This window comes from Amblyomma mixtum, chromosome 1 (assembly GCF_055824585.1).
Source record: "Amblyomma mixtum isolate Tamu chromosome 1, ASM5582458v1, whole genome shotgun sequence".
NCBI lineage: Eukaryota > Metazoa > Arthropoda > Arachnida > Ixodida > Ixodidae > Amblyomma > Amblyomma mixtum.
The window spans coordinates 35,873,521-35,891,161 of NC_143012.1; the positions used below are offsets into that span (position 1 = coordinate 35,873,521).

The 17,641-nt window shown below is 51.1% G+C and overlaps 1 protein-coding gene across 1 annotated transcript; it reads right to left on the bottom strand.

Moving 5' to 3' along the window:
* Positions 1-2,895: 2,895 nt before the first annotated feature.
* On the bottom strand, positions 2,896-11,797 carry LOC149366014 (tetraspanin-14-like). Its single transcript, XM_089547609.1, has 4 exons — positions 11,639-11,797; positions 9,699-9,934; positions 6,369-6,580; positions 2,896-3,338 (listed from the first exon to the last, which is right to left on the bottom strand). Exons 1-4 carry the CDS (start codon positions 11,774-11,776, stop codon positions 2,926-2,928), a joined length of 999 nt encoding a protein of 332 aa, XP_089403735.1. The 5' UTR covers positions 11,777-11,797; the 3' UTR covers positions 2,896-2,925.
* Positions 11,798-17,641: the final 5,844 nt, after the last annotated feature.

The window sequence follows — 17,641 nt, forward strand, 5'->3', positions numbered from 1 at the left end:
CCGCTGTTGGTAGCTACCGCCGCTCCACACTGACGGCGCGAGCTGGGGCCCTGGTTTTTCGCAGCTGGTGTGACGTCACAACAGAGGTCAAGCTAAAGGTCAATTGTAACTACCGCCGCGCCACACTGAAGGCACAAACCGCCAGCAGTATTGCTTTCGCAATAAAAATGTGAGGTGCCGCGTTTCGATGGAGGCGAAACGCAAAAGGCACCAGTGTGCTGTGCGATGTCAGTGCACGTTCTCCAGGTGGTCTAAATGATTCCGGTGCCCTCTACCACGGCACCTCTTTCTTCCATTCTTCTTTCACTCCCACCTTCCTGCCTGCCCTCACGGCACGGTTGAGGTGTCCACTAAGAACCACGTGAGACAGTCGCCATGTCTATTTCCTCAGAAATAATTTTTCTAAAGCATTAACATTGCTCTTGATGCAATCGAAACAAAATAAAAGAAGTAGCAGAACTTTTATTTAAAAGGACAACGCAACCAGCAGATGGCTATTCCGCAATTTAAGAAATGTAACATTCGGAGAAAGGAAAAAGCGCATAGTGGGGCGCGAACCTCGGTCTAATCTGCGACTACTCGTGATGTGTCCGTCGACAAGATGAAGAGAACTGTGGTGAGTGTTCGCTCTTATGAATAGCGGTAATAGAAAGGAAAGGAGGTGCCTGATCTGAAATTTGAGCGCAGCTTGGTATATTCTTTATTTTTGTACAATGGGCACATTGTCTTGCACTTTCAATATAGCCGTAAAGATGGCCCGGTGATCGTAGTAGTGGTGGTGGTGAAAACATTTGTTCAGAATAGACAGGAGGTGTTTGGATCAGCCCGTAAGGGACCGATCCTTACAAACACTAGGTGGACGTCCCTAGTTTGGGACCCCAGTGGCTGTAGCCGCCGCCCGGGCGCGCCCGACCAAGGCTTGTTGGGCCTGTAAGTCGTGGCAGCCGAGCAGGGTCGCCTCCCAGTCCTCCCGGGTTGGGTTGGGGATGGGGGGAATAGCGGGGTTGGAGGGGCAGGCCCACATCATGTGATAGGTGTTCGAAGACACCGCACTACAGTGCGGGCAGTTGCCGCTAAAGGTGGGGTCGAAATGTTTTAGGTGTAGTGCCTAGAATATACTGGCACTATAGATTTAGGGCTGCCGGGCACAGCAATGTATTGGTGAAGAGGCGGAGAAGGAGCCGCTCATCAGCCTTCTTGAGGCTGATGAGCGAATGAATGTATAGACCGGATTAAAATCGGGTTCCTGATCAGGTGGGGAGGAGAAAACAGCCCGATGAGAGAGCGCGCGGGCGGCTGCGTCTGCTGCCTCGTTTCCTGCCAACCCCTGATGAGCAGGGGCCATATGAGGTAACGGTGTGCGGGGTCCGTGTCCCGTATGCAATTTTGGTATATTCGATATGCTAGGAAGGGAGTGCAGCTTTGTTCGACGTTCCGACAGGCCCCTATTTTTAATTGGAATGTGAGGCCGCGAGAGCAATCGCGACCTCTTCTGCTTGTGTTCCACTTGCGGGCTCTGAAAGTGAGGCCGTTAACTGTGTTGCTGTTGTGAACTACCGCGGCCGTGTACCATCCCCCGTGGTGAGGGCCGGAGGCGTCCACGCAGTATACACCTGTTTTGTTGCCATAATATCGGGCTAGCGCTTCCGCTCGTGCCAGGCGCCAACCGTTATGGTCTTCGTGTGACATGTTTGCTGGAAGAGGCCGCACGTGGAGGGCACGTCTCCACAGTTCTGGGATGGGAAACCTGTCTTCCATTGGAGGGGAGTGATGGATATGGAGTCGAGCAAGAAGGCGGCGACCCAACTCCGTTAGCGACAAGCGCGTGTACTGGTTTGTAAGGTGCGCCTCCCGGAGCTCCCGGAAAGTATTCACCACCCCAAGGGCCATAAGCCGGCTGTTTGAAGTAGTGATGGGGAGGTAGTGTATTCAGTGGGATACCACGATAACGGTGAAAGCGTTTGGCCGTCCACACACTGCCTGTACGGAGGCGGAGGAGGAGACGCGCGTGTAGTGAATACGGTGCTGTTTTAGAAGGTTGCTTTAGAGACATGTACTGTGGCGTGCATTCCTTTTGGGTGTACACCAAGATATCAGAGACAGGCATTTCCTTTCCTCAAAACCAATTTTCATTTCATTTTCGTTCAGGCCCTTACGGCGCGGTTCGGGTATCTACCGAAATATGAGAGACAGGAGTCGTTTCCTTTCCGTAAAACCAATTTTCTTTTAATTTTCTTTCCCTTACGGCGCGGTTCGTGTGTTCACCGAGGTGAGTTTCCTGGCGCACTGTGGCGGTTTCGCGCATGCGCAGAAGTGGCAAATCTAGGCTCCGGCTCACGCGAAGCGCGGTGTTGACTAGCCTAGTGAAGCTTTTTGCTTCAAAACCCTTTCCAATAGGACACAGAACGCTTCCCTCTACCAAAGACCATCATGTGATTCCTGTGCCATGTCTTGAAGCTTGAAGGCATATGCGAAAACCCTTTCCAATAGGACATAGAACGCATCCCTCTACCAAGGACCATCATGTGATTCCTGTGCACCATGTCTTGAAGCTTGAAGGCATATGCGAAAACCCTTTCCAACAGGGCATAGAACGCTTCCCTGGATCAAGGACCATCACCTATAGGGGTCGAATTCACAAGTATAGAAGGCTAAGCGAACTTATGATGATTCAAGTTAGTAAGAGTGCAGCAAGACGATACATAACACAGCGCCATCGTCCTTCTTTCCTTTTCTGTCTCGCGCATCCTTGATCGAAACATGAGTCATAGAACACAACACACTAAACAGAAATGAGTAAAAAGGGAGCGAGCAGTCCTCTATCGCATTCCGTTCAATATGACAGCTACTCCTTTCTTACTCCCATACAGGCATGTTTGTTTTTACAGTGCCATGTCACAAAGAACGGCTTCGCCTCTCCGTTTATTATGGCTGGTAGCAGTAAGCGGGGTACGGCGGTACCATCTCCGCCGTCAGCACCTGGGAAGGTACGGCGTGATACGAGAACTGCGGCATGGCCTGGTGGTACACCGCACTCGTCGTCCCATGTGCCGACGCGTAGTCCTTGCCCTGCGCTGCAGCGGCCAGCGATGGCTGCCGGCTCGGTTTGGAGGCCGCGGCGCTGTTCTGGTGCCCGGCCGTGACAAGCTGCATCCCGTTCATGTAGTCCCGCGTGGTGGCCACCACGAGCAGGAGCCCGATGGAGGCGAGCAGCGCCACGCCGCCGACCACCACCACGTTGCGGCGTACGGAGCTGAGGACGCTGTCCAGGCAGCTGTCGCCGTAGATGCGCTTCTTCACGTCGTCCCATCTTTTGGACAGCACGTCCCTGCCGCAGCCTGGGAGAGAGGGTAAGATATATGGTACGGTATAGTGTGGTGTAGCGTTAAGGTGTAGTTGGTCAAATGTTTAGGGGAATCCCCCAAGGTGGAGTAGATTTGTAATAAGGGAGTAATTACTCATTGGCATCCACCCAAGCGCAGCCATACAGCTACAAAGGAAAGCTATACAGCTTTCTCAGAAACTTCGCAGTTAAAGAAAAATTTGTCCTGGTCCGGGGTTCGAGCCCGGGACCACCGCTACACCGGAGCAGTCGCTCTACCAATTGAGCTAACCGGGACGGCAAGCTTATGGTAGGGCGAGAGCGAATTGATCAGTAACTCGAAGTGGGAAGTTTGTTGGTCAAATGTTTAGGGGAATCCCCCAAGGTGAAGTAGATTTGTAGTAAGGGAGTAATTATTACTCATTGACGTCCACCCGAGCGCAGCCATACGGCTACAAAGGAGAGCTAGCTTTCCTTTGTAGCCGTATGGCTGCGCTTGGGTGGATGCCAATGAGTAATTACTCCCTTGTTATAAGGTGTAGTGTTAAGGATCGAAAGCGGTCAAAGTGGGTTAGAGGACAAACGCGGGTCAACGACATCCTAGTCGAAATCAAGAGAAGAAGTGGGCTTGGGCAGGGCATGCAATGCAAAGGCAATATAACCGCTGGTCCTTAAGGGTAACGGAGTGGATTCCGAGAGAAGGCAAGCGTAGCAGGGGGCGCCAGAAAGTTAGGTGAGCGGATGAGATTAAGCAGTTTGCGGGGATAGGGTTGCCGCAACTAGCGAAGGACAGGGTTAATTGGAGAGACATGGGAGAGGCCTTTGCCCTACAGTGGGCGTAGTCAGGCTTATGATGATGATAGTGTGATAGGGTATACACTCCAAGCCTGAAAATACCGAAATAGTCGTAATGCTAATCTAAAGTATAGTTTCTAAAGGCCGCACGGGAGAGGCCGCATAAGGATGTAAAATCCGTGAATCGTGCTTTGTGACCTAGCTCTTTCAGGTCGACCGCTGTGTCTGGTCACTTCTTGCTTACGAGTTACGGTACATCTGACGCTCACCTAAGAGAATTTGCCTGTTAAAAAAAATAATGACAGGGCTGTTATCACTGTGAAACGCGAGATTCAGTGACAGCTTTTAAGGTATTCATATTCTGCGATGTTTTGAGGTAAGAGAATATATGAGAACGACTTCGTATCTGCATAGTTCTCGAGCGCCGTTTTAGTGCGCTAGCAGTACGGCTTCCAATCTCGAAAAAGAAAATAACGTTGTCTGAGTGTTTGAAGCCCGCTAGAACTGCAGTAATAAATATGGACGCGCCTGAGTTTCGAACCTTCGGCCGCGTGAGCAGACCAGCTTCGCAGGCCACTGCACGAGAGCACTATTCTATCGGCGCAACCGATCTCCTTTCGTGTTTAACTCTCTCGCGCTGTGCATTGCATGTCGTCGTCTTCATCAACTTCCATCCGTGCGCAATGGATCCAGAAAACACTGCTATCGCAGTGCCCTCTTAAGGTGCCTTAAGCGGTCCCAAAATTTGCTAGAGCGCTACCACTTCGGTCCCCAGTCACCAATTTCGCCAATCTTTGCCAGAAGCCTGACCTTGAAACCCTAGCCTCGAACCGAAAGTGAAAGAAACGCGACGTGCTATAGCGCATACTTCGCGTTTGGCCAAGTAAGTTAAATAGGCTATTTTTTTATTTTCGTTGTCCACACATACTCGTTTTTCGACTAGCTCACCTCTCCAGTCCGCCGCTCTAGGAAACGGCGCCACTGACGACCCTCTCCTCGGGTGGCGCGTATCGCAACAGCTGTCGCAGATGGGCCGTGCTACATCCCTCCACTCTCGCCAGTCTCTCCCGCCTCTCTCGGCGGTAAACCAAACTTCCTATGGCTCCCGTGGTAACGACCTTCCGGTTAAGCATTCTAGACACTCTCGCCATACCCTCCCTTCTTTCAAGGTAACCGTCCTTCTTCCAACGTAGCTACCCTCAGGTTGGTTCCCATGGCAAGCACCCAACGGATTCGCCTTCTTATACGCTCTCGCGATACCGCTCTTCTTACACGGCATCACCTCCCGGATGGTTTCGGTGGTAACCACCCACCGGGTACGCCGTCTACTACGACATTAAACCCAGGAACGGGTGCTTAACAGCTCTCGCTGTGAAAAGCTAACTGTTTTCTCAGTAAAAATTTAACTGCCTCTTCGCTATCTTCTGAGGGCAGTTACGGATGTTTGACATTTATGAGGCCTCCACCAGCTGCATGCATCCTAAATATATAACGCTCAGGCTTCTCCGAGGTAGGAGTATCTGTCCTCGCTTCGGCGAGCGCGGCTTCGGCCGCTTATGTTTTTTCAGCAGCGTCCGCTCCGGCGGACGCAGTTGTTGCTGCGACGCGCGTCTTTTCTTTCCTTTTTCTCTTTCCTCTGATCTTTTTAACTCTCCTCTATCTGCACGAGGCAGCGGTGTTGTCTTGGCTCGAGCCAGTAGGCAGGCCCGTGCAATTTCCTTTTCATCCTTCTCTCAGTCGCAACAACAACAACATGCATCCTAAACGGAAACTTTGCGGTCGGCAGTAAGAGACAAAAGGAAAGTGCATTCCTTTGCGCCCTGCCGCCGAATGAGCTCTGAAATAGCGCGAGAGAGGAACAGTTAGCAGCGCGAACACATTCACTTCTGACCTTGCGGATCGCTTTCCCTTCCCCAGGTCAGTATCCACTGTTTTTGATACTTTTCACCACTGTTTTCTCTCGAATCGCTCCCCTTTTCCATACTCTCCCCCTTCTTTCTCCTTCTCCCTTTTTTATAAATACTTTCACCTCTCGCTTTCCATCTACACAGTTCACAATCTCGTCCTCTCTATCCAGGGTACACCGGGTGTCGGACAGCGTGCGACAGGCATTCGTTAAGAAGGGTGGGCCCCACTAAATGCTAAGCATTTAAAAGAAGTACCAGTCCTGTCGTTTGTGACGTCGGTGCCAATTTGGTAGCGGCCGTCAACACGCTGCAACGAGCGAATAAAACGGGCGATGACTCCGTACCGGCGCTTTTGACTTTGCAGCAGGACTCTGGCACGGAGCACCTGTCGTTGCTCGGGTTGCTTGCCGAGCAGCGGTAGCGGCTGTTCCGGTCCCAGTCCTGGTAGGCCAGCGGCCCGATGCCACAGCACTCGAAGTTGTTCTGCATGTGGTCCACCAGGTCGTCCCAGTCGGCGCTGTGGCGGTAGTACTTCACCAGATCGGGCTGCAGGTACCTGCGCGAGCGGCCGCCCGGTCGTGGTGGTTTTCGTGGTCGTGGTCTGCTGACTCGCCTGCCTTCACTGTTCTAGCGTCGGCGGAGTCTGCTGACACACTGGGTTCGCACTACGATTACCTACAGCCTCGTTATAACGAAATAATCGATATAACGAAGAAATGACGATTTTCCTTGGACGCGCTCGGTCAACACGGGCTATATAGCGAAGCTACGGCTATAACGAAGTAATCGCCGGGACCCTTCAACTTCGTTATAACGAGGTTCGACTTGGGTGGCTTTCTGTGGAGCGCCACCGAATCGCCACGTTCAGTCGCTGTCCAATGCGAATGTTTTCTCTGTTACGATACAACTCAAGAATGAAGCGGCAAACTCCCCTCAAAAGAGCCCCTCCAGTCAATAGCATCGGCTTATTCTCCCCCTTGACCGACCCCTTGGGCCTTTTAGCGTGAAATGGCAGGGAGCGGCAGATGAAAGGGGAAGATCAACAGCTTAATCAGATTAACCGTAGCGTCATGAAAATCGGTTGACGCCATTGGTTAGAGGGCCTCATTTGAGGGGCATCTTCCGCTTCGTTCTTGAGTTGTACACGACTATAGATAGGCCTGTACGTGGTCTGTACTCTAAGCGCCATGTGCACCGTAGAGTGGCCTCTTGAGAATATACAATTTGTGATTATAACGGAAGTTAATAAAATCTTAGTTGAAACCAAGAAGTGGGCAGGGAGAGCGCATACGAAGGCAAGGTAACCGATGATCCCTACTGTAGTGGAATTGATTCCGAGGGAAGCCAAGCGCAGCAAGGGGCGACAGTATGTCGAGTGGGCCGGTAAGATTGGGAAGATTTCGGGGATTATGTGACCCCAGCTGGCACCGGATAGGTTTAATATGAGAGACATTGGAGAGGCCTTTGTCTTGCTGTGAACACAGTTGATCATAAGAGGCGCGGGGCCCTTATCGAATGATCACAAATCACAAGGAGTCTTATCGCATGATCACAGATCATAGGGTGCCTGCACTGTTCGAGTGGAAGGCTGCTCTCTCGTGTAAGTGCCGATTGGGTTCATGTCACTTGGGTGAGAATGGCAGCAGGCTCTCGAGGGCGCCTACTACTAGGTGGGTGGTGTACTTCACTCACGGGCTTTTTCGGGGGGGGGGGGGGGGGGGTAGTGTAGTGTAGTGGTAGTGGCTTCTGGATGGCATAGGGGGACTGGGAGTTGCATGGAGGCTTGACTGCTTTGCTCTGAAACGGCGACGCCGGAACTTTGCGGTATGGCCTTACTACTGCGGTCGCAGTAGAAGTATGTATTCCTTCGGGGTTTATGCGTAGCGTGGCGTAGCGTGCACTGATCAGTCGAGCGATCTGGTACAGATCGTCTCTGCTTGCCACAGCGCTGTGTACGCGAGAGCGTTTTCAGAGGAGATCAAATGCTCAGGCCGATTTCCCATCCTACTGTTTGGAGTTTCGCGAAGATTGTGCTGTTAAGGATTCATTGCACCCGCTGTGAGTTTTGCAGCGGAAGATGCAGTCAGTGCGCTAAACTGTCATGTAGCTATGCAACCCAATTTGAGGGCATTGAGACTGATGGATGGGGAGGCGGAGTAGTTAGAACCCATCAAATTATTTCGTTCGCTCATAAAAAATAAATAGTTCACATATCTGTTCTAAAACTTGTTCCACTTTATGACAAAGCTTCGAAGCAGAAGAGCCAGCCTAACACGAAAGACGGACAAAATATAGATTGAGGCATAAAAATTAATAAGAAATTAAGCCTTTCACGCACCACCACTGTATCGCGGGTATAAACCCAATGCCGATATAAAAGAATTGGCCCGTAGGCTATTGTGATTTTGCCACCCGAAGGCGAAAGACATCAGTTAGGGAAAGCTACTATAGCGACCCATAGCCGGGGGCACGGGCCCGGTGAGACTCCCCTGATCTCCCCTGGGAAGCAGCGGAAAGGATGGGCATAATGAATGGGGTGAATGGTTGTCAGGAAATGGGTTATGGGATTGAGGATGGGAATGGGGAGAGCGAGTTGCTTGCTCTGGTCCTTCAATTATCTCGACTCCATTTCTAGCCTGCCTGGCCAGGGCAGGGAGAGCATCGAGATTGCCCAATGGTGCGGCCTAGCGCTACCGTTTGTCTGCTGACGTCATCGGGGAAGGGGACGTGCGGTGAGGTGTGCCGGCCTAATCGGTAGCGAGCAACTGTGAACTGCAGTTTTTAAATATTCATTCTAAATTATAGGGTCCACGCAGGGCTTTCAAATTTGACTCGAATACCCATAGAGGCCACCTCTACTGATTTGTTATGCTAGATTACACACATCGAAATCATTTCAGGATCCCTTTGAAGACGGAAAAGGAGGCCGTGACTGGTGACCGTCGCCACGTGGCAATGCTTTAGGAGCCCGAGACTGACGACCATCGCCACGTGGCAATGCTTTAGGAGCCCGGAACTGACGCCCATCGCCACGTGGCAATGCTTTAGGAGCCCGAGACTGACGACCGTCGCCACGTGGCAATGCTTTAGGAGCCTGCAACTGACGACCGTCGCCACGTGGCAATGCTTTAGGAGCCCGAGACTGACGACCATCGCCACGTGGCAATGCTTTAGGAGCCCGGAACTGACGCCCATCGCCACGTGGCAATGCTTTAGGAGCCCGAGACTGACGACCATCGCCACGTGGCAATGCTTTAGGAGCCTGGAACTGACGACCATCGCCACGTGGAAATGCTTTAGGAGCCCGGGACTGACGACCATCGCCACGTGGCAATGCTTTAGGAGCCCGGAACTGACGACCATCGCCACGTGGAAATGCTTTAGGAGCCCGAGACTGACGACCATCGCCACGTGGCAATGCTTTAGGAGCCCGGAACTGACGACCATCGCCACGTGGCAATGCTTTAGGAGCCCGAGACTGACGACCATCGCCACGTGGCAATGCTTTAGGAGCCCGGAACTGACGACCATCGCCACGTGGCAATGCTTTAGGAGCCCGAGACTGACGACCATCGCCACGTGGCAATGCTTTAGAAGCCCGAGACTGTCGACCATCGCCACGTGGCAATCCTTTTTCAGATGTGCCCGGCGCAAGGAGTAAGCGTACGTAGTACCTGTGGAAGACGTTGTTGGCGAGGAAGGGCGTGAGCGTGACCGCGGCCGTGGCCACGAAGGCGCAGAAGGCGATGCCCGTCATGGCGAGCGCGTAGAAGCGCAGCGCCGCCACGTTCTCACGCAGCGTGCCCAGGAAGCCGACAATGGCCACGACGAAGACCGCCGAGCCGCCCAGCATGGCCGTCAGCTCCAGGTTGACGCTGAGGCGCATCAGCAGCGTGCTGAAGTACGTGGCCTGCATCGTCATCATCATCAGCCTGACTACGCACACTTCGTGGCAAAGGCCTCTCCCATGTCTCTCCAATCAACCCTGTCCTTTGCCAGCTGCGGCCACCGCATCCCCGCATACTTCTTAATCTCATCCGCCCACCTGACTTTCTCCCGCCCCCTGCCACGCTTGCTTTCTCTTGGAATCTACTCCGTTATCCTTAAGGACCACCGGTTATCTTGTTTTCGCATTACATGCCCTGCCCAATCCCATTTCTTACTCGTGATTTCGACGAGGATGTCATTAACTCGCGTTTTTTCCGCTCACCCGTTCTGCCCGCTTCCGGTCTCATAACGTTACGCCTATCGTTTTTCTTTCCATAGCTCGCTGCGTTGTCCTTAACTTAAGCTGAACCCTTTTCGTTAGCCTCCACGTTTCTGCGCCATAGGTGAGTACCGGGAAGACACAGCTAGTCGTATACTTTTCTCTTGAAGGTTACTAGTAAACTGTCATTCATGATCTGAGAGAACCTGCCATATGCGCTCCACCCCATTCTTATTCTTCTAGTTATTTTCCTCTCATGATCCGGATCAGCTGTCAAAGTAGACATATTATTAAGTAAGTGCCTAAAATAAGCAGCTGCAGAAGCAGGTATCTACTTTGCTTTGACTGCCAAAATTTACATATTTCACGTTTTTTTTCTGATTTTATTTTGATTCTCTACCTACGTTGCTCTCTAGAAACTAGGTTGCTCACAACCCTGTGGGCAGGTTGTGATAACGTCACAGGTTAAGTGACCTCTCTCGACGAATCTGGGAATTTCGGCTCGGACATGGGCAGGGTTCGAATGACAGCCATTATGAAACACCAGCTCACGCAGACGTCTACCCTTTTTGTGAATGCTAGCGGTCTGCCGCAAGCTGCCGCCCTTCAATATAGCTAGAAACCGTTACGTCCGCTAATGGGAACTGCCACACCTTCAGATCATTCATAATGCGAGTTAGCCCACGTATGAGTGTTGCAAAAGGGATTAATTAGTCATTAGCACCCACCCAAGTGCAGATATACGGCTACAAAGGAAAGCTATACAGCTTTTTCAGAAACTTCGTAGTTGAAGAAAAATTAATCCTGGTCCGGGGTTCGAACCCGGAACCACCGACTGTCCTGGCCAGTCGCTCCCCTAAACATTGTACCAGTATGCGTGTTGTCTATACTCAAGGAGAGGCATTTTTTTTTCACTAGAGGGAATATCACCAAGGGAGGAAGAAATCATTTTGTTGATTTTGTCTGTGTACTTTTTCTTATGTCCTGTCCAGCTCCGAAGCTGTCTTGTTTGGAACAAATTATCTGTTAAAGGCCCTCAGGCTCACAATTGGGATGAATAGGACGTGGGGAGGCTGACACTAGAGTCGCAACTGTACTCATGCGTTTGTGGTGGTCACCTCGCGTATTTGTTACCGCACGTATAGATGAAGGAATCCAAGCGTGCTTCTATCGCGTTCATTCTGCGGAGATCGTGGCGCACAATCTCTGCCTTATCTGCCGCTGAGAAGGTCTAGAACCACGATAGCGTAGCCTTCGCGCTCCACGCCGAAGGTAAGGCTCTTATTATCGATGTGTTCACTCTGTGGTAACCACGCTATAGTGTGAAATCCTGGTGACTGGGATCCCCAGAAAACTTCAGCAGCAGCGGGACCGAGCCCGAGGCGGTGTGTAATCTGGCGAGCTCACCGCAGGAGGGGTATGTCTCCGCTCCGAGAAGGCGAACAGGCCCGCCGAGGCGACAGATCCCGCGATGACCATGAAGAGGACATTGAAGGCGAGCAGGAAGATGCGGTAGAACTTGTGCGGCTGTCCCCGCAGGGCCATGGCGGCGGCCGTTGAAGTCTGCTGCTGCTGTCTCTTGCTGCTTGGCGACCCCGCTCCCCAACCTCCGCCTCCTCGTCGTCGTCTTCGCCCCTCGCTATGCAATCCGTCTCAAAAGCTGAGCAGCACCCATGCATCCTGTTCCAGCGCTGGATGGATGGATGTATGGAAAAAAACTTTATTGCTTATAAATTTGAAGTGTTCTTGACCCTTACGGGTCACTGGGCGCCGTGGTCGATCCTTGGTCTAGGATGCCGCACTTGACTGCTGCGATCGTGGCTCGGCGTACAAGAAATCGTTGCGCTTCCTCGTCCTGGCTGGCCAGCAAGTGCTCCCACTGCATCACACTCGGGTGGTCTCTTCTACCCTCTAAGTCTGCCTCAGGGCATGTCCATGTGACATGCTCTAGGGTAGGTTTACCCTGACACCACGGACATATATATTGTGTTGGGCTGCTTCAAAACAGTGAGCCAACCAGCGCGAGGGATTCGTTACGTGACACCACGCTCGCCTAGGTAACTAAGGCTTGTGTATATGTCTGCATATTTGTGTCAGGGAAATCCCGATTGTAAGGTTTATGGTAGGGTGTACAGGCGGGATTAGCCTTACAGTTCTGGCTGTTGGCAGTTGCTCCGCCGGAGTTGCGTAATTTGAAAAGAACGCGTCTCTGTCACTGTCCCACAACGTCAGTGTCCTCTAAAAGCGTTAGGAGTGTTTTTGTCGCTGTTCGCCACTCACTTCCTGAGCCCTCAGGGAACATGGCGCGAGAGACGTCGTGACACAGGAGTGTCTCAATGTCATCACAAAAACGTGGGCGCAGTACGCGTGGTATTCCTTTTTGTGTGTTTCTCTTTCTTTTTACATAGTGTGTTTCACTGCATAGTATGGGAGAGGCATTTGCCCTGCAGTGGGCGTAGTCAGGCTGATGATGATGAGCACCATGCTCAACGTGTATAATAATGCACCAATGCCCACGGGGCCCTCAGGGTGCTTAAATGAATAAATAAAAGAAAATGATTCACATCACACACAAAAGCGCAATTTTCACGCATAGGTAAGGTGACACGGTGAATCTTGCACAGCCGCGAATTTTGTACTCAGCCGACACAAGAGAGTAGCTCTCTCACGCTGCCTGTTGTTGTACACATCGTCATCATCATACTACACCCACTGCAGGTCAAATGCCTCTCCCATGTTTCTGCAATTAGCCCTGTTGGTTGCCAGCTGCGGCCACCGTATCCCCGCAAACTTCTTAATCTCATCCACCCACCCATCTATCTGCCGCCCCCCTGCTACGCTTGGCTTCTCTTTGAATCTACTCCGTTACCATTAATGACCACCGGCGCACATATACCTGTGCAGTTATACTTCCACTTTGATTCGTGGGTGCTTGTATGTATAAATCAGCCTTATAGCCACGTGACCAGTACTAAACAGCTATGGGTATTATGTTTCTTCTTTTGTTTTTCATACATTTCATAGTTTCACATACATTCATCCCCATAACAGTGGTGTGCATAGCGACATAGAGAAAAGACATGTCTATTTTGCGTCTCAAGTCCGGTTCGGAGATAGCGGTCGTTCAACCTGCATTTGATTCGTTGGAGGCCGACGCGTACTCAGTTATCTGACTGCTAGTTATTTTTATTCATACTTTTGCCGAGCAGAAGGCGATAACCGAGCGTTACTCTCTTTCTCTCTGAAGCGTAATCGACCGACGGCTCGTGTCTGCTGCTCATCGGCTTACTGTGAACGGCATACGGTAACGAGCTAAATTGAAAAGGATCTCTACTGTAATCAGATACAACTCAAGAAAGAAGCGGCTTTTCCCTTCAAAGGACCCCCTTCCAACCAAAGCGTCCTTTAATCCTCATGATCCTGCTAGCGTGACAATGCAGGGACGGGACTATCCCTGACCATGGAGGAGGGGGACTATCCCATTTTATCTTCCACTCCCTGCATTGTCACACTAGCAGGCTCATGAGAACCGGCCCACGCCATTGGCTGGAAGGGGGTCCTCTGAAGGGGAAAAGCCGCTTCGTTCTTGAGTTGTACCCGACTGTAGTGGACCTAGGCAACTGTGCACTAGCTGTTGGGATCTATATGAGAGCATGTGGCTCTTCCCGTGGCTATGGGTTTGGCTTTGGTGTGTGGCTTTGACCGTTGTCGACTGCCGCATAAGGCATCATACGCGGCCCTTCGTAAATAAACTCTGAAAGCGAGGTCAGAGCTGAGTGGCGGTCGCAACTACGTCATACATACTGCAGCAGGCTGACGACAACGACGAGGAGCACCCATGCCGCGATTCGAAGACTGACGAAGACGACGGCCATCTTTGTGTCTTCTCAGTGCTCCTCGCAGCCATCTCGGCTGCCGTTGCCTTTGTTCCTGCAAATACTTGTAAATATATTCTTCCCGCAACATAATTGGTGGAGGTGCTGGGTTCGACTGCAAGACGGAGCTCCGCAGCGGACGCCAGCTTCACAATCGATCAATGCCACAAGAAACTGTGCGGGGAACGACACCGGCCGTGGCATCGGTCATCATTGTCCACTCCCGTGACCCTGGGACTGAACAGTGCCGACGTCGAAGATTGGCTGAATATGTATGAACGTGTGAATACGTACAACAAATAGGACCCAACCCCCAAGCTTGCCAAAGTAATAATATACCTTGAAGGCACAGCGCGGGTTTGGTATGAGATGCACGAAGATTTGTCACTTCTCACTCCAGCCGTTCACGTACCGCCCCCCGACCGCCGTCGCTTCTCATTCCCAGGCCCTTATAAACGCTCCCATCCGGTAAACTAGACGCCGCAGCATCAGCATCCGGAGGTGACGACCAACCCGGCTTCGAAATCTTCGTTTGGCTCTCCGTACAAGAAGTACTTTGCTTGTCGTCCACGTAGAAGGTGTGGCAGTGAATGCCCTGATCGAGACTGGAGCACAAGTCTCAGTCGTGAGTTGTAACCTACGCCGCCGCCTCAGGACAGTGTGGACGCCTGCACCTACAGCCTCTGTCTCTGTGGCCGAATGAGGGACGTCGCCGGTCTTCGGCCTTCGCTCAACCCTTAACGAACTCTGGTCGCCATACCACCCTTTTGTTTACCGTTCTGGATCAGTGCCTTCTCTACGTTATCCTTGGCCTTCATATCATTTTTGAACATTTAGCCCTCATAGACTGTGCCACTAGTGTTTATTAGGCTTGTCCTGCCCTTTCTTCAGGGCTGCCTGCTCCAGTTGTGCACCGTCTGTGTACTGCCGAGTTTGTCCGTCTGTCACCAGGGGACGCAGCTTACAGCGCTTTTTCATGTGTCCCGTCCTTGATGTGCCCACGAAGTGTTCACGGAGGCCTTCACGGAGGCCTTGCGCGTACAGTCGCAACCACGTCTGCGAAACGAGCGCATCTTCCTGTCGTGAACTTTACATCGTGCGTCCAGTCCCTCTCGCAAGGCATGTCGTCCTCACTATCGCAAATATTCTGCACTAAAAATTGCAATACTTCAACACAACACACATAAATAAATAAATGTTGTTAGAGAAGTATGTCAATAAAGAACACTCGTATAACCTCCGCAGCACCACTTATCACAAAAAAGAGATGCGTGTTGATCAGATTCCTCACTTCCGGAATAAGCACGATACGGCTGTGAGGATCGTTGCAGAAGGTCTCAGGGCGCGGGCTTAAAAATAAATACATATCTTTTGTGTGCAGGTTTTATCACTTTTTTTAGGGTGCTAAGCAGGCCCAGAACAAAAGTTATGTTGCTAAAGCATGCCTTTTTATTGTTATAGTCTATTTTTCCAGTATTTTGGTGCACAAATTCCTTTTTTTTTTTTCAGAGCTCTGTATTTCTCGTGACATTAATAAGTTCTGTTCTTTCTCTTGTTTTTATGTAATATTTCTTTGATGGTGATAACTGTCAAAAAGGGATCGAGAAGCGATTGGGTCTGTAACATTTCATTTTCTGCATTTGAGTGATGTGTGCGCAGGGGGGGGGGGGGGGGTTGACGCTGGGTCAGGCTGAAATTGATTCTAAAGAAGGCGCAAAGGATACAGGGACAAAAAAAAAAACGCATGGAAGTGAAAGTACAGGTCCCTATCCCTTTCTTGCCCTTTTTTAGAATCTGTTTCAGCTATATGAATTAGAGCACTGCACGGGCCTCAATCTGAGGCCCAAGCCCGGCCCGGGCCCGAGACATGAAGCCCGAGCCCGGCCCAGGCCCGCGGCTTCAAGCCCGGGCCCGGCCCAGGCCCGCTTAATTATCGCTCTAGCGAGCCCGGCCCGGCCCGTGAATCCCGGAGTGAAGCCCAGCCCGGGCCCGGCCCGGCCCGTTTCACAGTAACGCTTGAGGTATACTGCTCACTCTGAGCAAGTAGACTGCTACTAGACCGATAAGAAACTGGCCGACAAAGGTTCTGAAACCACAGTTTGGCTTGCAGAAAGTTGGTTCTTTTTAACCCAGAAGGAAGTGATTAAGAGTAGTGCTCGCCATTCCCGTCTTTTGGACAGTGATCTCGTGTAGGTGCTAAAAGATAAACTCGTAAGTTCTGAGAGCCAAATAGAAAGGGCTGCATACGCGCGTAATAGACTACTTTGCATTCCCTTAATCGGTTATATCTTGCCGCCCGCGAAGTATAAACATTAAAGCTGCCTAGCAAACAGTATAGGATGACATTTGTTTAGTGAACGCAATCTCACAGGTGGAACATAGGCGAACTGGTCGCCTTGAAGCAGAAACGAAAAGCTAAAAGGCTTGAGTATTTCACGGTGTGTGCATGTTTTGAAGACTATAAGCGTCCTAAACTAATATGTCCTTCCCGACAAATCGGCACGTTTTGGGATGACGAACGATCAATGGCCAATTAAGCGCGGTTAAATTTTACTCTTGCTGGTGGAGCAGAATATAACATGACAAGTGTTTTGCCCTGTAAGTTAACTTACAAGGCAAAACACTTGTCATGTCAACCAGGCTGAAGAAGCGAGGAGGGATAGATGTGGTTATGAGATGAGGTTTACAAACTCTCGCGAACTTTTGTGGCTATTTCATTTACGAGACGGTCCGGTCAGGTGATCAAAAAGAAAACCAAGCGCGCTTTAGTTTGTGAATTTTCTCACATGAGAAAAATGTAGCTATAAAATAAAAGTAATAAAATAAAAGAGACACGGAAGCAAAGGTCTCCGAATCATTTCGACCACCTGGGTTTCTCAACGACCAATGATACTACAAAGTACATGACTGTCATGCTTGCCGCCTAAATAGAAATGCGGCTGCCGAGGCAAGGAGCAACCCTGGTCCCCTGGCTCAATAATCAAGCGCCTTGACCACTAAGCCACCGCGGCGTAGAAATAAGGAAATAATTAAGTCAATGAATAAAAAAAGCTTAGTTTTTTTTCTCAGCGCGTACTATAACCCATAGCTCATCCGTGTCGCTGCTCTAATGCCGCAGTTGTGCACTAATTAGCTCTTCAATAGTGAATGAATAGTCGGACAAAAGCCGTTTCTATACGGACCCAAGCCCGGCTCGGGTCTGCAGCTTTAAGCCCGAGCCCGGCCCGGGCCCGCAACTTAAGGCCCGGGCCCGGCCCAGGCCCGGCAAAACAGATCATGTCCCGGCCCGGCCCGGCCCGCGGGCCGGGCCGGGCCCGGGCTTTTGGGCCGGCCCGAGCCCGTGCAGTGCACTAATATGAATCAACTAGCCCCAACCAAATTACTACTCCATGTCTGCCCTCTAGGCAACCATTGTTGTCCTAATAACATACTTTGACTAACAAATATATAGATAAATAATTTCTGCGCCTCCTATTGCAGTGGCAATCGAAAGACGACGTACCCGGCTACCGATCCGAAGTTGCTTTGCTATGTT